Source organism: Schistocerca nitens, chromosome 4, assembly GCF_023898315.1.
Source record: "Schistocerca nitens isolate TAMUIC-IGC-003100 chromosome 4, iqSchNite1.1, whole genome shotgun sequence".
NCBI lineage: Eukaryota > Metazoa > Arthropoda > Insecta > Orthoptera > Acrididae > Schistocerca > Schistocerca nitens.
This window is the reverse complement of record NC_064617.1, coordinates 694,723,383-694,742,321: the sequence shown is the minus strand read 5'-3', so window position 1 is coordinate 694,742,321 and position 18,939 is coordinate 694,723,383. Positions and strand designations below refer to the sequence as shown.

The 18,939-nt window shown below is 40.2% G+C and overlaps 1 protein-coding gene across 1 annotated transcript in view; it reads left to right on the top strand.

Moving 5' to 3' along the window:
• Window positions 1–18,672, top strand: part of LOC126251976 (cylicin-1-like) — a 73,159-nt gene extending 54,487 nt beyond the window's left edge. Inside the window, exons 6-7 of the mRNA XM_049952748.1 lie at window positions 15,446–15,514; window positions 16,471–18,672. Coding sequence (XP_049808705.1) covers window positions 15,446–15,514; window positions 16,471–16,532 — 131 coding nt within the window. The 3' untranslated portion in view covers window positions 16,533–18,672. The remainder of the gene's footprint in view (window positions 1–15,445; window positions 15,515–16,470) is intronic.
• Window positions 18,673–18,939: the final 267 nt, after the last annotated feature.

Sequence of the window (18,939 nt, the reverse complement as noted above, 5' to 3'; positions counted from 1 at the left end):
AAGTAAGTGAAGCAGTTTTGTCCATACATAAATGGTATGGGAAACAGGTGAACAGCAATCTGCACGGATTATGCTATGGTGTACGAGAAGGTGTGATTGTTGAGTGACTGTAGGAGGATACAGATGACTTAGACAGAATTTCTAGTTGGTGTGATGAATGGCACCTAGCTGTAAATATGGAAAAATGTAAATTAATATGGATGAAAAGGTAGAACAAACCCGTAATGTTCAGATACTGTATTAGTAGTGTACGGCTTGACAGTCATGTTGTTTAAATATGTAGGCATCATGTTGCAAAGTGACATGAAATGGAATGAGCATATGAGGATTGTGGTAGGGAAGGTGAATGGTTGACTTTGGTTTATTAGGAGAATTTTAAGAAACTCTGATTCAGGTGTAAAGGTCTCCTCAGAGAGCTCACAACTCTTTGGTGAGTTTGTGCTTGGCTATCACGGGGTCTCAGCCTGTGCAGCACCTCTTCCCTTTCCATATTGAATGTCTATCCTCCTGCTGTTCTTTTTCGCCTCCCTTGGGGAACATGTGTGGGATAATTTTGGGAATGTGTTCAGCGGTTTTAATAGCCTAGCATCAGAACAACCCCTCATCTTTTTGTTTACTTTCTCTCTTTGTTCCCCATCTCGTACCCTTTCTCCGCTTCAGAGTTTGAGGTTCCTTTGTTTCTTCTTCCTCCCTGTGTGCTCCTGAAGGCTGGCCCAGGCATTTGACATGTAACAGGTAACTGGGTACTGCGTAATTCCCAGCCCCAGGTCTACAGGTTCTGCCCCTGGCACAGGTCAGGCCCAGAAAGGGGTGACTGCCTGAGCTGTGACTATCCAAATTGCCAATTGGTCCCTCTGTCAGAAGTTCAGGAGGTGTGACCTGACGTAGGTGAGCCCCCCTCCTAGGGGGTCCTGCAGTTGGAAGGAGTGCACCATCGGACATGACGGCAATCGTGGAGGATTTTTTTTTTTTTTTTGTAGTGAGCCACTCATCATCATCTCTGTCTGTGTCTGCTAAATGTAAACAGAATGAGGCTAAAGATTCAAAGACTCTCCCAGCTGCACCTCAGTTCCTCGTGGATCCGAAGGAGGTCTGTCCTTTGCTAAGATTAATCCGTTTATTATTCAGAAAGTTGCTGGCCCTGTGAAATGTTAATCTCGTTTATATAATGGTACTTTTCTTTTAAAGGCCAATAGCAGTTTTCAACCTGCACACAATTTCTCTCCTCCACAACTATCCTGTTTGTTTCAAGGCCCATTGAATGCTGAATTCTTTGAGTGGTGTGATTTATGCTTGCCTGCTTGATGGTCTGATGGAGGGAGGATTCCAAACTTACTTCTTGGATCAGAGCGTCACTGCAGTCTATCAGGTAATGAAAATGGTTGATACCACTTTGTTCCTATGCGTACCCTTTTTCTCATTTTTGATCGAGCAGTGTTTCCAATCGAAGATGGAAGGAGGCTGTGAAGTCATCACAGTCCGATCGTACGTTCCAGACCCGATGCGTTGCTATCAGTGTCAATGTTACAACCATACTCACTGCCAAATATGTTACTTCTGGTAGGAATGCTCAGAGGGTGATTGCGTACTTCCTTCTTCCTGCTGTATTAATTGTGATGGAGACCATGCCGCTTCGTCCCACGAGTGTCCTGTGCATGTTGATAAGTGGGCTATCCAGGAGATCTGGGTGAAGGAAAAAGTACCTTACCCTGTTGCTCGCAAGTTGTTGGCTAGTCAAAAGCCCTAAATTTTACTGTCTGGCACTTACAGTACCATTGTTGCTATGCCTACCTCCACAAAGGATGTGGCAAAGCAGACTTGTGACCTCAAATTCAGCACTCCAATTTATAAGATTGCCCAGTTTCGTGATGGAACCCCTGTCTTCTTCTCTTCCAGCTGTGCAATAAGCCATCAAATCTTCACCCCCACTAACAAAATCCCATGTATCACAACTGGCAGGCCATAAAGGACGAAAGGAGCAATCCCATGAAGACAACTCGTGTTCCTCCAGCCAACAAACATTTCAGTCTTCATCTTCCAATCACAAAGGCTCTCAGAAATCAATCAAAGAGAAACAGTCTTCTCCTTTGCTGAGTCAGAGATTCTCTTTAATGGTGTTGCCGCATCATACCCTCACCTGGCTGACCTCCATTTTGCCAGTGTGCACCGCCAACCATTTTTTTGCCCTGGAATCCACAGACTGAACCAGAGTGTGCCGATGCCTCTGTAGATCTCGTGGAGCGGGATCCTCCAGCCTCTGCATGCTGCAGCAGTGAGTCTTCGCAGGCTGGCACTCAGCAATTGCTGAGGTGATAACCTTTCATTTTTTCCTTCCTCCCCTTTCCTCATCATGACTGTCTTCCAATGGAATGTTCGCGGCATTAGATCAAACAAGGAGGAATTACAGCTACTCTTGGAATTGCAGCATCCACTTGATTTCTGCCTCCAGGAAACAAAACTGCGTCCTCACTTTCGCTTTGACCTCTTGGATTTCTTCCCAGTCTGTTTTGACCTTCCCTGAAGACAGAATTCCATTCCATGGGGCAGCAAAGCTTCTCATCTGGATGACATTCATAGTCAAACAGTCTCACTGGACACCCACCTGTAAGCTGTTGCGGTCCACATTTTCCTTCTTTACTTCACATTTTCTCTCTGTTATGTCTCCATCCCACTGTCATTTGGTGTCACCAGGGCAGACTGCTTCCATCTTGTTGGGCAACTCCCTCTTCCCTTTTTGTTCCTCAGTGACTTTAATTTTCGCAATTCCCTTTGGGGCTCTTCCAGAACCCGTCCAAGAGGTGCCCTCTTGGCTGACCTTCTCAGTAAACTCAACCTCATTTGCCTTAACACTGAAGCACCCATTCCTTTCAGATTCCACGAAAACCTATTCCCATTTGGACCTCTTGTTCTGCACAGCCCAGCTTTCCCATTGTCTCGAGTGGTCTGTTCTCTCTGACACATATTTGAGCGACGATTTTTCCATATGCTATCTGGTTGCTGACTCCTACCCACTTATGTGTAAACTCAATTGTCAGCTTTCTAAGGCCAATTGGCAGCTTTACTCCTCCCTTGTGACCTTCAATGTACATTTCCCCAGTTGTGACGAGTAGGCAGAATATATTAGAGACGTTATCCAACCACCGCAGAATGTTCTGTTCCTCACAATTCATCTTCACTATGCTGTGGCCCGGTCTCTTGGTGGACTGAGGTGTGCTGTAATGCAATTCACACATAGACATGCTCTCTGCATTTTTAACCATCGTTCTACAATGGCAAACAGTATTAGTTATAAACGATTGTGTGCACAGTGTCGTCACATTATTTGGGATACCAAAAAATCTAGCTGGATTTCATTTACTAATTCTTTTAACAGTTCCACTCCCTCGTCCATTGTGTGGGCCAACCTCCGATGGCTCTCTGGGACCATAGCAGATGACGTCATTGTGGACCCAGTTGCTATCTCCAATGCCTTAGGCTGCTATTTTGCGGAGATTTTGAACTCCATCCATTCTCAGCCTGTCTTCCCCATCAAAAATGAGTGGAGTAGGCTTGGGTGAAACCCTTCTCCTCTCAGAATCCTTAGTCCTACAATGCTGTGTGACGGAGCTGGACCATGCTCTCACTTAATCCTGATCTTCTGCCCCAGCTCCAGATGGTGTTCACATTTAGATGTTGCAGCACCTCTCTCTTGCAGGCAAGCACTTTCTCCTTCATATGTACAATCGCATCTGGGCAGATGCAGTGTTTCCCAGATGCTGGCATGGAGCCACTGTCATTCCCATACCTAAGCCTGGTAAGCTACTGACCAATTTCTGTCACCAGCTGTGTGTGTGTGTGTGTGTGTGTGTGTGTGTGTGTGTGTGTGTGTGTGTGTGTGTGTGTGTGTGTGAGGTGATGGAACATGCCTGGCTAGTATGGTGGCTCGGATCTCACAATTTACTAACCACTATACAGTGTTGATTTTGAGCATGCCTTTCTGCAGTTGACCCTCTCATTACCTTGTCAACCCATGTCATGAATGGGTTTTCTGTAGAAATACCAGACCGTGGCCATGTGTTGTTGATTTTGAGAAAGCCTATGACACCTGCTGGAGGACTAGTACCATCCATACTCTCTACACATCGGACTTCCAAGGCTGCATGCCCCATTTCCTTCATGAATTTCTAAAAAGCAGAGTTTTCAAGATATGTGTGGATTCTGCCTTGTCGGACATCTTTATCTAGGAAAACGGGTGCCTCAGGTCTCTGTCGTGAGCCTCGATCTCCTGGCTATACCCATTAACCTTATTTTGGTGTAACTCCCACCGGACATTGATGGCTCCTTTTTTGTTGACGATTTTGCGATCTATTGCAGTTCTCCACAGACTTGTCTCCTTGAGTGGCATCTTCAGCGGTGTCTCAATTGTCTTTACTCATGGGGTGTCAACAATGGCTTTCGCATTTGCTCTGACAAAACCATTTGTATGAATTTCTGGTGGTGCAATGGGTTTCTTCCACCATCTTTACATGTTGGCCCTTTTGCTCTTCCATCACTGAAACTAGAAAATTCCTGGGGCTCATGATTGATAGAAAATGTTCTTAGTCCTCCCACGTGTCTTACCTGGCCACCCGCTGTACCCAGTTCCTCAATGTATTACATGTCCTCAGTGGTACGTCCTGTGGCGCAGATCAGACCATCCTCCTCTTTTTGTACCAATCCTTTGCCTGTTTGAAACTAGACTATGGGTGTTTAGTTTATGCATCTGCACATCCGTCCATCTTATGTGATCTAAATACAATCCACCATCATGGAGTCAGTTTGGATGCAGGTGCCTTTTACACTAACCCAGTTTAATCTCTGTGCAGCATTGCCGAACTACTGCTGTCTTACTGGCGCGATGTTCTCCTGTCATATGCCATTTGTCTGCCATGCTTGGCCACCCATGCTATGCCCAGTGGTTCAATGACTCCTTTGACCACCATCATGTGACACGCCCTCTTCTGTTACCTTCTAGAGTATGCTTTCAGCTATTGCTCCAGGAGCTTAACTTCACGCTACCTGCGTCTTTCCCAGTGGGTGTGAACCCTTCATCATCTTGGTTTCGTGTGGTGGCCCATGTTCATCTTGGACTTCATTCACTTCCTAAGGAAACTACACCAGATTCGATCTATCACTGTAAGTTATTCTACCTTCTCATGGAACTTAGCGATACTACCTTTGTGTACACTGGTGGTTCCTGGACTGACAGTGGTGTCGAGTGTGCCTTCATCATTGACACCAATGATTTTTGGTATCGGCTTCTGGACCACTGCTCAGTATTTACAGCAGAGCTCTTCGCCTGTATCAAACCACACAGTACATTCCGTGACAGTGTTTTCAATTGTCACCTGCTGCGATTCTTTTAGTGCCCTTCAGAGGCTTTGTGTGCTGTACACAGTCCTTCCCTTAGTGCAACAGGTCCAAGAAATCTTCCACTTGCTCACTCTTGAGGGACCCACTGTGATGGTTATACGGTTTCCTGGTCATGTCGGTCGGACAGGAAACGAGACTGCTGCCAAGGCTGTAGTCGTCCTACCGCAGCCCCCTAGTTCTTCCATTCCTTCTGAGGATCTCTGTGTTGTCGTATGTCAGCAGGGGTTGTCACTTTGGCATCACCACTGTGCTTCTTCTCATGGGAACAAGCTCTGGCGAATTAAACCTCTTCCAGTGGCTTGGCTGACTCCTTTCGGCCCTCTCGCCATTAGGAGATCGTTTTAGCTAGGTTGTGTATTGGGCACTGTCACTTAAGTCATTGCCATTTGTTAAGTGGAGATCTCTCGCCACTTTGTGCACATTGTCCTGAACCTTGGATGGCCGTGATGGAAAAGCCCCTTTTTAACCACTTATATTCTAATGTATGTTTGCCATCTGAGTTGTCAGGTGTATAAATTAAAAGAATCAAAAGGTGGTGTCATTTTCCACTTTGGTTCAGAATACTGGGCTCTCTCTCTCTCTCTCTCTCTCTCTCTCTCTGTGTGTGTGTGTGTGTGTGTGTGTGTGTGTGTGACCAATAGTTTATTATCTACTGCAATGTGTCCATCTGCTTCTGAATGCTGCTTCTACATGGTGAGTAGTGCTCTAACCTCTTTCATTGTGTTATAATACACTTTATACATAGTGTGATGATAAAAAAAAAATGAAAATTTTTTAAAGTTGTGGGATTTATACATCCAATGTTCAAAAATTTTTTTTGTCTTGTTGGTACACATGTTTCTGATATGTTTTCATTTTCAGCTATTTTGAATATTTAGTTTGTTGACAGTTAAAAGATTATACTTGTTTTTGAGTGCTCGGAGTATTTTTACTTTCAAAAAAGGTTGTTCTTAGAATTTCTGTTAAATTATGCCTGAAACATGAATGAAAGCCGGCCGAAGTGGCCGTGCGGTTAAAGGCGCTGCAGTCTGGAACCGCAAGACCGCTACGGTCGCAGGTTCGAATCCTGCCTCGGGCATGGATGTGTGTGATGTCCTTAGGTTAGTTAGGTTTAAGTAGTTCTAAGTTCTAGGGGACTAATGACCTCAGCAGTTGAGTCCCATAGTGCTCAGAGCCATGAATGAAAGTACAGTATTGCAATTGAAATGGTGACTGTGGCTTTTACTGAATCTACTATGAGTAAGACAAGAATTTAAGAGCTTCAAAAAGGACTGAGAAGATGTTGAAGACAATGACTTCCCTGGATGCCCTAACACATCAATTATTGATGAAGTAAAAAAAAATGATTGTGGAAAATCACCAAATCACCATCAGAGAGATTGCTGATGATGTCGGCATATCCTTTTTTGCCTCATGCCAAACATTTTTTTCGCATGTTTTTGGCATGAAACATGTTTGTTCCAAATTGTTGAATTTTGACCAAAACCAGTTGCATAAACATTGCTCAGGAATTGCTGACTGAAGTAGTCAACGATCCAGGGCTTCTAAAGGTTCTCGCAGGTGACAAAATTTGGGTGTATGGTAGGATGTTGAAACCAAGGTCCAATTGTCCCAATGGAAACTGCATGAAGAGCCAAGATCGAAAAGAATTCCACAAGTTTAATCACATGTGAAGGTTCTTCTCACTGTTTACTTTGATTACAATGGGATAGTGCATCATGAGTTCCTACTGTATAGTTTTGTGGTCAGTAAGGAATACAATCTGGAAATTATGCTTTATTAGCATGAAGCAGTCCAAAGAAAAAGACCAGAATTGTGGCTAAACCACTCCTGGAAATTGCATCATGATAATGATCCTGCTCACATTTCAGTGCTTCATGATTTTTGTCAAAAAACAATACCATTATGTTGTCTCAGCCACCGCATTCGCCAGACATAATCCCCTGTGCATTCTTTGTATTCAGGCTGAAGAGACCCATGACAGAACGCCGCTTTGCCCCCGTTTATGAGATAAAAAAAAAGAAATGCTGAAGAAGCTGAACACCATAATGAAAAGTGAGTTCCAGGAGTACTTAAAAGATTGGAAAAAGCATTGGCACAAGTGTATTATGTCTCAGGGGGATTACTGTGAAAAATGAAAATTACTTTTTGATCACACCTGATATACTTAAATATGAATCTATATAATGCAGGCATTGATGCTTTGAATGTTACACTAAAGATTATAATATCAGAGAGTTCATAATGTTCTACTCCCATGTGAAAAGTAAATTTGTGATACACTAATTGCTGGGATAGGTCAAATAGAAGTTTCTGTTGTGTATCGTAGTAGGGCCACAAATATCAATTTGCTTTAATAGTCAGTTGCCCTTAACTATACTAAACTCCACCCAAACAGACCATGAAGGCCCAATGGTACCAACCAGCAGCCATGTCATCCTCAGCCCAAGAGCTTCACTGGATGCGGATATGGTGTGGCATGTGGTCAGCTCTCTGCTCTCCCAGCCATATGTCTGTTTACAAGACTGGAGTCACTACTTCCCAGTCAGGTAGCTACTCAGTTTGCCTCACAGGGGCTGAGTGCACCCTGCTTGCCAACAGTGCTCGGTAGACCAGATGCTCACCCTTCTAAGTGCTAGCCCAGCCTGACAGCACTTAACTTCAGTGATCTGATGGGAACCGGTGCTACCACTGTGGCGAGGCTGTTGGCAGTTGCCCTTAACTATTTACATTATTTTAAGTAACAGAGGAGTTATGTAATTTATGTACATAATAAGGAAGGAATAAATTATACCTGAGATTGGTTTACAAATCTCGTGGTTTGGTTTCTTTGCAACTGGGAACTATGAATAGCTGCTGTTGAGTTCCCCAATATATGTTCCTGAGTTAGTGTTGGAATTAAACTAGACATGATAAACATTCTTTACCGTTTTCTCACAGTTGCTGGTTAACATACTAACTTTATGGAAGCTTTTGCTTAATTTTGCATTTGAATATACTAAATGCTTATTCTACTGTAAAGTCTGTAAGAATTTAGTTTATGTTCTGTTACAAACTGTTTATTGTTTATGGAGATAACTGTGAAGTAAAGATGTTTGTTCTGAGTATTGTGCAATCATAGTGAGCTAGTCTTTGTGCTGCATCTCATAAGTTGAGTAGTCTGTAACCAGTTGCTGAGCTGTTTCATTCCTGTCTCTTCTAGTAATTCCCAAAATGTTCTATTAGCATATGTCAGAAATGGTTCTACACTTTAATTGTAAATTTAATGTTTCATGCAAATTTTAGACTTGGTTTTCAAAACACTGTTTAGTTTCCCATAACCCTTTCAGATAATTTTTAGTGTTCTGTTTATTTCTTTATCTATACAGTCATCATCTTCACCTGCGCTAAATACAAAAACTCCTCAACTGATCATATAACTTCACTGGCAATGTATACAACTTTCATTTGATTTGTTCCTTGTACCCAATTTTTGTATTATTGTAGTTGACTTTCAATCCTACTGTCGGACTTCTTGTATTAAGTTTATTTGTTGTTTAGTTTTATCCATACTAAAGCAAATCAGTAAACAAAGGTGGTTTATATATGTTCTATGGGCTCATATTTCTTTTTTGCTTTCCATTTTTAAGGAGTTGAGAACTTCCTCCTAAACTCCTCCTTTTGTTCAGAATTTTGTACTGTGCTGATGATTTGTAATAGAATCAGTAGTATTTACATATATTCTTCAATATCCGTATAGATTTAAGAAATGTGTTGTTTCTGTCTGGTTGTTAGTAAAGATGGTGCTATGTTATTCCAAATGTAGAATGTTCCTTTTCTCAGTTAATATCTAATGATTTGCTGTTTTGTTGAAGACAATTTTAATAAGTACATTGTCTAGTCACATTAATGTGACCACCTGTCAAAAACTTGAATAACCACCTTTTGCAGCATGGACCACTGCGAGACATGCAGAAAGAGTCAATAAGGTTCTGGAAGGTATTGACATGTGAAACCATGCCGACTCGAGTGCCATGGCCAGCTGTGCAAGGTTTCTTGGTTGAGGATCTATGGTGTGAACAACCTGATTGAAATGAAGTGGTCCCTCAGATTCTCAAGTAGGTTTAAATCTGGGGAGTTTGGTGGCCAGAGGAGTACGGTAAACTCGTGCTGGTGCTCTTCGAACCATGCATGTACACTGTGAGCTGGTGACAGATAGCATAGTCATGCTGGTAGATGCCATTGTGCTGAGGAAAAAACAAACTGCATGTAGTGTTGGACATGGGTCTCCAAGGATAGATGCATACTTTTGTTGATCCATTGTGCGTGCCAGTATGGCAAGATCACCCAGGAAGTGCCACAAAAACATTCCCCAGAGCTTAACGCTCCCTCCTGGTTGCAGTATTTGGTTTCAGACGTTTCACACTGTGCACACCAACGACCTTCTGTCTGATTTAGCATAAAACATGATTCATCTGAAAAAAAAAAAAAAAAAAACACCTGCCACCACTTGGGGGATGTCCAGTTGTGATACTGACATTCAACTTCCAGCCTTCATCTCCGATGAACAGCAGTCAGTACAGGTGCTGCCTATATCCATATGCAGCAACATTCACTGATTGGTAATTGAGGAGACACTGCTGGTAGCCTGATGGTTCTTTGGGGTAGTCAGTCATTGAGATTGCCTGTCCTCATTTCTGCAACCGTCATCTATGACTGGTGCACAACAGTTACCTCACTGCTGGTTTTGGATAGCGCCATTTTGCTATGCATGGTATACTTCAACCATGGTGGTACTCAAATGATTTACAAACTTAGCTGTTTCGGAAATGCTTGCACCCTCGACCTAAAAGCCATTGATCATGCCATTTTTGATGAGAGGTAAATCACTTCATCTCCACATTACAGTGCTATTTTCCACTTAACACCCAACATACTTTATATACCCTCCACTGTTAGTGCTGCCACCAGTCGTGAGTGATTGGTTATTGCATATTGACACACAACATGGCGGTGGTCATATTAATGTGACTGGACTGTGTATATTCTTCATTTTGCAGAGCTTGGTGATAGATGCAAAGTACTTTTTAACAGGGCAATTGCAGTGGTCAGATTTGGGGAAGTAACTTTCTCCAAAGACATTCTAAAAATAGTTTTGCAAGTATCCTTTCCATCACTTTACTTTTGTATACCATTCATTTTCACCATTCTTCAAATGATTTCATACAACTAATTTAACATTACTTCTGGTATGCCATTATTTTCATTATTAATTAATCTGTGTTTTGTGATTCATTACTTAAACTATACTAATATTTCTTTAAATGTGTGAATGCTTACAAAATGTTCTCTCTGTTGTCAGTTTTGGTCCTCATCTACCATCAAAAGAAAATGAATGTTGTACCTACGTGTCATATGTTCTTGTTTTATTTTCTCCATGGAATTTTTCAGTTGCTCATCTTAAGAAATTTTCATTGTATTTTCTCACACCCTTTTGAAGATATTTCCAAATATTTTTACTTAGTTCAGCATACCTAAAATATAATTACTGCAATAGATTAAATGTAGTAGAAAATACTGCATGATTTAAAGGGTCACAGCAGCTGCAATTATTATTGAGCAACACTCCACTTCCAGGTAAACGGAAGGACCACTGGCTTCATGTAAATGATTCTCATGTAGAACGAAGATACTAAAACTGTGCCAAGCAGCCAGTTTCCAAGCCTATGCATCCAGTACAGTTATGCACTGTTGCCTAATGAAAAAGATTTGAACATGTGTAATGTGAGACCAGCTTTGTGATTGGACTGAAGTAGTCAAGGCAAATAGACCACAGCACATCATTCTTCGGTTTTACACCAATGGATTGAGGCCAGACTGAGATTTATTGGAAGGATCCTCAGAAGATGTAGGAGGTAGCTTAAAGAACCTTCGTTTGGTTGATACCTGAGTACTGCCTATCAGTCTAGTTCCTGTACATATGGGATTGACAGAGGAGATAGAGAAGATCCAAAACAGAGCATTGCGTTTCATCACAGATTTGTTTAGTAATCACAAAAGATGCCACAAGAGTTTTGTGCAACATGATGCGGTTTCTAGAAGAGTCAGCAATCTATTGCTGCCTTTTATGTGTATCAGAGCTCATATGAAGGCTTACCAGAAATTGTTCTTTCTCTGCATCATTTACTTTTGGAACAGGATAGTGGAGGATATGACAGTGGTACACAGACTGTCCTCTGCCACACATCATAAAGTGGCTTGCCGAGTGCAGATTTATATGTAGAAATATTACCATTTATCTAATAGATATCATAGTGAAACAAGTTTTAATCAGAAGTTACTAGAATTGCAGGCGGAGTGACACCTTTGCACATGTGGAAAAATCCTTGAGATTTTACTCATCAAAGGCAACCTATATTTTGAAATTTATTGTAGCTAACTCCACTGAGTTTCTTGTTCAAAACCTTCCACTTGACTTGAAACCAGGGGGACCAGAATAGTTCTGGGGACAACACTGCTAATTGTGAGCAGGGCTGGTCTTCTTAACATTGTCTTCCAGTCACTGGAATAATCCAGGTACAATCTCAGAGCACAGACAGTAGACGTCATTTCTTCCAACGTGCCATAATCTGCAGTTAGAAACAAACTTCTTGGCAGATTAAAACCATGTGCCAGACCGAGACTGGTATCGTGACCTTTGCCTTTCATGGGCAAGTGCTCTATTAACTGAGCTGCCCATACACTACTCATGACATGTCCTCATGACCTTATTTTTACCAGTACCTCATCTCTTATCTACCAAATGTAACAGGTCTCCTGCAAAACTTGTAGGACTAACACTCCAGGAAGAAAGGATATTGTGGACACATGACATAGCTACAGCCTGGGAGAGAAGGTAAGAGTCAAGGTATTGGTGGAAGTAAAGCTGTGAGGATGAGGATGGGTTGTGAGTCACACTTTGGTAGGTCAGTTGGTGGAGCACTTGTCCACAAAAAGCAAAGGTCCAGACTTCGAGTGTCGGTCCAGCACACAGTTTTAATCTGCCGGGATATCAGTGCACATGACACTGCAGGGTAAAAATTCATTCTGGTGACAGTCAGAATGATAACCTACTACTTCTGAACAATTACTAACTGAACGTGTGTCTGAGAAATGCATTCACATTGAGCTGCATTCCAACTGGTGCATTGTATTTTTGAACTGTAAGCAGCTAGGGCTTAACTTGAAACTAAAAAAGAATTATTGTGGTTAATTTCAAGATCTGTTGTGGTACAAGCATTAAAAAGTCCCTTTAAGGACTGAAGTTACAACACACGTGGTTTTTTAACACATAGGACAAAATTTACTGGTTTCCTGAAGCTACTCAGAAGATTGTGTCTGGCACTTTCGTATCAGGGCTTTGCTCACAAACACTTATCTAACAAACTCATAATAGTAGAATGCAGACAGTGTTCACTTTGAAACGGGTAGCCAACTGGAACACAATATGACCATTATAATGTACCCAAACACAGTATTATCCCACAGCAGTTGACTTTGCTTGAGTTATGTTTACATTGTGAGCTTAAACTTTCAAACACATCCTTAGAATGAACTGGTAAAAAGATTATAAAACAGTAGAAAAGGTGGATTAATTATGTAACACTTATGCACTTAGGGGGTGATTATCATCTGAAAAAGATATTCTTGCCAAAGTTAATAGGATACGCAACTGAGCTCACAACCATCAGTTTACTATGAAATATGTTATGCACAAAAATTGTAAGTGTATTATGCACAAACTTGAAAGTTTCCAATAAATTCTCAAAATATACCAAATCATGTTATATAGACTGAAATTAAGGGGAATGATTGCCTGCAAAAATTTGGACAAACACAAATGTAGTATGTAACTGTCAATGCTGTATGAATTTTCCATGGCTGTCATAGGTACGTAGAAATATTTCGAAGGAAATTTGATATTTATAGCTGCTGTATCAAAAACATTGTGGTGTCTGTACCATCGGACATGTCCGACAGATGACCACACACTTATGCAAACATAAGTGCTAGGTAATATGTAAGTTTCAATATAGTTTATGAAATGTAATGGGGAATATATGTGCATGATTTTTTTTTTTTCCCCACACTCCTGATTTAGAGAACTTCTACTCTAGAGTGCCCAAGATGAGAACTGTAGTGTCAGTCTGTGGTAAGACATGTCTCCCCTTCAAGACCAAACTACTTTGGTTGAGGCTTTCAATGTTAAGATCTGTCAGTGATCAAAGAATGTAGTAGCGATTTTCAGGTAAAACAGTTTGATTTTGAGCACTAAAACTGTAACTACGGTGTTCTTGTAGAGGTGTGCAGATAAGAAGGCAGATACATGATGGATTCTGCATGTAAGATATAGAGAATTGTTGTGCTCTGTTCGTCTCTGTCCCATGCCATATGCTCCAGCCATTGCCTATCCTGGAAACTGGCAACAGTGACGTGAATGCCACACTGGGCCAGTCTTTCTGCATCTAACTCCCTAGAAGGATTGATATGCTCAGAAAACCGCTGTTCCTTAACATAATACTTCTGTCTTTGCTTTATGCTACCCACAATGAACACCATGGTCTCAAAGTACCTTCACCATACCTAAAATAAAGTGGACGTCAATTCTAGATGTTATATGCACACCCCGTAGTGCATTTTAAGGTCAACCCACTGTGCATCAACTCCCATCTGCCTTCTTATACTGTCCATCCAGAAAGTTCTGAGGCTGATTTTATTCCTGGTTTGTAAGTGACGTCAGTGTAGTAATTACAGTGGCAGCTTGAACTAACAATTGTAAGCAACAGAGGTGCAATTGATCAGTCAGTTGTGAGCATTGGTGTTTAGTAATGGATATGTGGCCATAGTGTGTCAACGTTGTCGTCGCAAATTGCAATGGGACAGTGAGTAGTGATTTGATTTCATGTTTTACTGTGTAAAAAGGTTATTGAGACATTAGTCCATTGGAGAGGCTTACGGTGATAACTGTTTGTCATGTGTGAGTGTTTGAGTGGTTTAAACGTTTCAAAGAGGGCCGATGTCCCCCAAGGACAGCGAGGTCAGTGCATCCCATCTGAAGATCATCAGATGGAAACATTGAGAAAATTTCTGATCTTCTAAAACAATCATCTCTCGTGCAGAGCTGTTTTGAAGAAGAGAGAAGTGTGTGCAGAGTTCGTCCCCCACACCCTGACTCTCTGATAAGGACGACATTGTGTAGTTGCCTGCCACGAGTTGATTAAAATGAAAAATGTGAACAGTTACTTTCTGGGAAAAAACTCGTCACAGGTGATGAGACTTGACGTTATTTATAAGAAGATGCAAATGACAAAATCAAAAGTGAAGGTAATGCTCATTGCCTTTTATTGATGCTTGCAGCACTATCCATAGGGAATTTGTCCCCACGAGCACCGCTATAAATTCCCAGTATTATTTGGGTATCATGGATCAATTGTGCAATATGAGTCAGAGGGTTTGCTCACAAGAGTGGAAGGGGAGGGAGTTCTTCTTGCTCCATGACAATGCGACAGATCACATGGCTGCAGTTGCAGTGCAATTGCTAGTGAATAAACAAATTCCCATTGTTATCCATTCTTAATGTTCACCATATTTGGCACTGACTGACTTTGTATTTAATTCTCAAGAATATTAATTCATGTGAAGGATCAGTGTGTTGACTGCATGATTGAAATTCAAGCCAATGTGACGTGCAAGTTGAACATCATCCCAAGGAAGGACTATTCTGACAGTTTCATGTGACTGCATGAACATGCTGTGCATTGTAATCAGATGGGGGGGGGGGGGGGGTAGGTAGGTTTGTGTGTGTGTGTGTGGGGGGGGGGGAGAGAGAGAGAGAGAGAGAGAGAGAGAGAGAGAGAGAGAGAGAGAGAGAGAGAGAAGGGGGGGGGGGGAGGTCTTGAATGTAGTTACATAAAAATGATCACATTTTTATCTGTTCTCATTGAAAGAAGAGGAGGCCAAATATTAGAGACAGCTGCATATTAATATTATCTTGTTCAGTTTGTGCTCTGAAATTAAATAATTGAAAATTTTTCAGTGACTTCAAAATCTGCCCCAAAACAGAAGGTGGAGCCAGAGAATGCTGTAGCTTTCGATGAACTTGGAGGTAATAATTTGTACTTTTTTTTAGTTTTAAAAAGTTTGCCTGTATCTTAACTGAAAAAAAATTATACTGTAGCACAGTACAAGGATTAAAAATCCTGGAAAATAATTGTAGAAACTGAGGCCTGTAATATTCACTGCACTGAACAATCTACTGAATAGATGAGCTGTAATGTATATTCCACACACTTCTTTGTTGTACATTGTATGTGAAACTATTTAACCAATTTATGTATTGAATGAAGGGAAAAAATGTTGACATTGCTCTTACATTGCCTTTGTTACGTTAAATAGTACAGAAAATGACATGCAGTATTATGGAGGCAGTAGAATTCTATCACATCATTATCCTGTTCTGTAAACCTGCCTGATAATAGTTTATAGCTATAAATGTCTGTCTTTCAAAAAATTCTATTTTTATTTTTCTCTGCATCTGTATTTCATCTAATTGATCATGTGATGAAAGTTTCCTACTGTACCAATCGACCCAGCCCTCCCTGTTGTCTCCATAAACACACCCCATATTTCTGTTGTGTTCTCTATAGGGTGCCTATGAGCCGTAATTTGTAAAAAGTGCTCATCAACTTGACTGTAGGTAACTGCTCTGAGATAAATCATTAGTGATTTATGTAACATGATACTGTTGAATGTTTGAAAGAGGTTGCTGTTGCATATGCCAATTTGATAGGCAGTCTACCAACCTGACAACAGTTTCTGTTGTTAAGTGATGGTCTAAGCTTGAAATGACCCTGCAAGGCATGTTGATTGACTGAACTGCCAAGCTGTTTCTTTTGGGCAGGTCTTGCCAAGTTCCTTTCTCCTTCTTTGTCCATATTTGAGCTGGTATACTAATCATAGTATGTTGCTAAGTTTTTATTGCACTTTACTCAGTTTTAGAGAGCTTTTAACTTAAACATATAAAAACTTCATTAGATATATAAGATGTTATTCATTTTACAGATGTCTGGAAAGAGGCAAAGCCTGATAAGAAAGCCAAGAAGAAAGTCAGGAAGGATCTCTGAAGAGAGATACCACACCATGAAGGAGGGAAGAAAACTTAAATTTTGTCTTGAGGATTTCAAGATTTATTTTTGTACAGTCCTGGGCAACTAAAATCTGGAAGTTATGTATGCTATAGTGGTTGCTGTTTGTTTTCATGGCCTACATGCTGTAGCATTTCAGCCTTAAAATATTGGTTGCTGAGCAATCACATTTAAATGGTACTACTTTTGACTTCCTTTCTGGAGGTTGTGTTCTTTTAGGGCAGTGTGAAAGGTCCATTGAACTTCTGCAGTTCAAGGCAATTTGTGGTAGAGTACCTCCTATGTACATGTGGGTTGTCAGACAAGAGTTGAACAAGTGGAGATGCATTGGACAATCTTAAGTACAGTCCAAGCTGTAAAAACCTTAAAGCCCATGTACTAGAGCAAAGAATTTCATTATTTTTTTCAAAAATATTAAGTGTTCGAAAACCTCATAGATTTTTCCTGTATTTCAGTAGGCAGTGACTCGTAGTGTGGGGAACAGTTGCTAAATGTTATTGTAGTACAGATTTTGTGCCACGTGCAAATCTAAAGAAAAAGTTAGTACCGAAAAAAACTGGGGCCAGACTTAAGATTAGTGTTAATTCACAGTGTTGGTCCTTATACCTCTAAAGTGAGCGTAAAGAGTTTGACTTGCATAAAATATTGGATTGGACTTCAAATAAATCTTATTTTTAATAATTTCCAGTATTTGGGGAAAGAGAAAGAACAGGTAATTATTTTTCATCGCCTGTACTTCAATTTTCATCTTAGTGAAAGTATTTAAACCTCTGCAGAAGAATATAGATGTAGAACTGAATCACATTGCCTTTGCTTGTACTTCATTCTTGTTTAAAGACAATAAGATCTCATATAATTAATTTAAAATCAAGAATATTTAATTTTTGTATGGTTTAAAGATAACAATAAAAATATTTTGTTGGGTTTTGTAAATGTGTGAAGTATAATATATGAATTATTGAGAAGTGCAATCTGTCCTGTGGAACTTGCATTACTAGCACCATTTTTGGGGGCACATACATGTCAAAGACACTTAAGGCCATCTCAGAGTTATGAGATTTACAGCAGTTACAAAAGGGGAACAACTGTCAGTACAGTCAGTATCTTTTCTATATAATAACATATACACTGAAAAATTTGCTGATATTATATTTTCATAATGTTCCCCTTATTTCACAAGGCTTTCACATTATGCATGTATCTACTTGTATTAAGGGCATCTTACGAGACACTGACAGTCCTTTTGCATTACATTTGTGGTGCATTCAACTGTGTCATAGTGCTGTTTGTGCAATATGTATAAGCAATGCATATCTGGAGATTCATAAGATATATGAAAATTATTTTTTTACAAATGTGATCATAGTTATATCATTTAATGCTGCATGTGATATGTCAACTAAATAATGTACAAAGTTTGATCATATTTTTTTGTAAATCATATATGCATTACCTAGGGAATAAGAAAGTGTTCAACATGAAACTTCTTTCCTGTAAAAGTGAACTGTTTTTACAATGCTCTGTTAAGAAAAATATTCCGGTGCTAAATTTTGTGCATGAGCTAATGTGATTTAAAATTATGATCTCCGTTGAGAGTGAGTTAAACATGACATACTGTTATGAGTAATAAATTAATCCATATTAAATTAAATTGGAATAGTAGAAAGCTTGTGCCAAAATGATATGTGAAAGTAATAGTTTGCATACATAAGAACTTTGGGATCCATTTTTAACATATATTGGAAATAGCACAGATTGTTTTAATATATGTTCCTTTATGTGTTGTGCATTCTCTCTCTCTCTCTCTGTGTGTATGTGTGTGTGTGTGTGTGAGAGAGAGAGAGAGAGAGAGAGAGAGAGAGAGAGAGGAGAGGGGGGTGGGGAGCTAGCTTCATTTTTGGCTGTTTTAATATATATTGTAATTTATTTTACTGCTTTTTACAAAAAAAAATGAAAGAAGTTAACTGAAGTTACTGCTATTTTTGACCAGTGTTTTCTTGCAATCATTATGTCATTATGTTGTGTGTATTAGTACTCTCTTACTATTGGGAATGGTGTAACGCAATATCAATGTTTCACTGGAAATGTGTACAAATTAATAAATGTGAAGATGGCAATACATCCTTGTTTCCATAAAAATGAGTTTTCTGCTTACAAACATCCATTATCAATATAAATATTGTGTATTTTAGTTTTATGTTAAGAGATGTGAAGTGTACATTGGCAGCAGTAAGATCACTCTGTCAGCTTCAGATGCAGGTTCTCTGAATTTTCTCAGTGGTGTTCCTTGCAAAGAATGTTGCCTTCCTCCGAGGGATTCCCATCTTAGTTTCTGAAGCATCTCCATAATACTTTCTTGTTGTTCGAACCTACTAGTAACAAATCT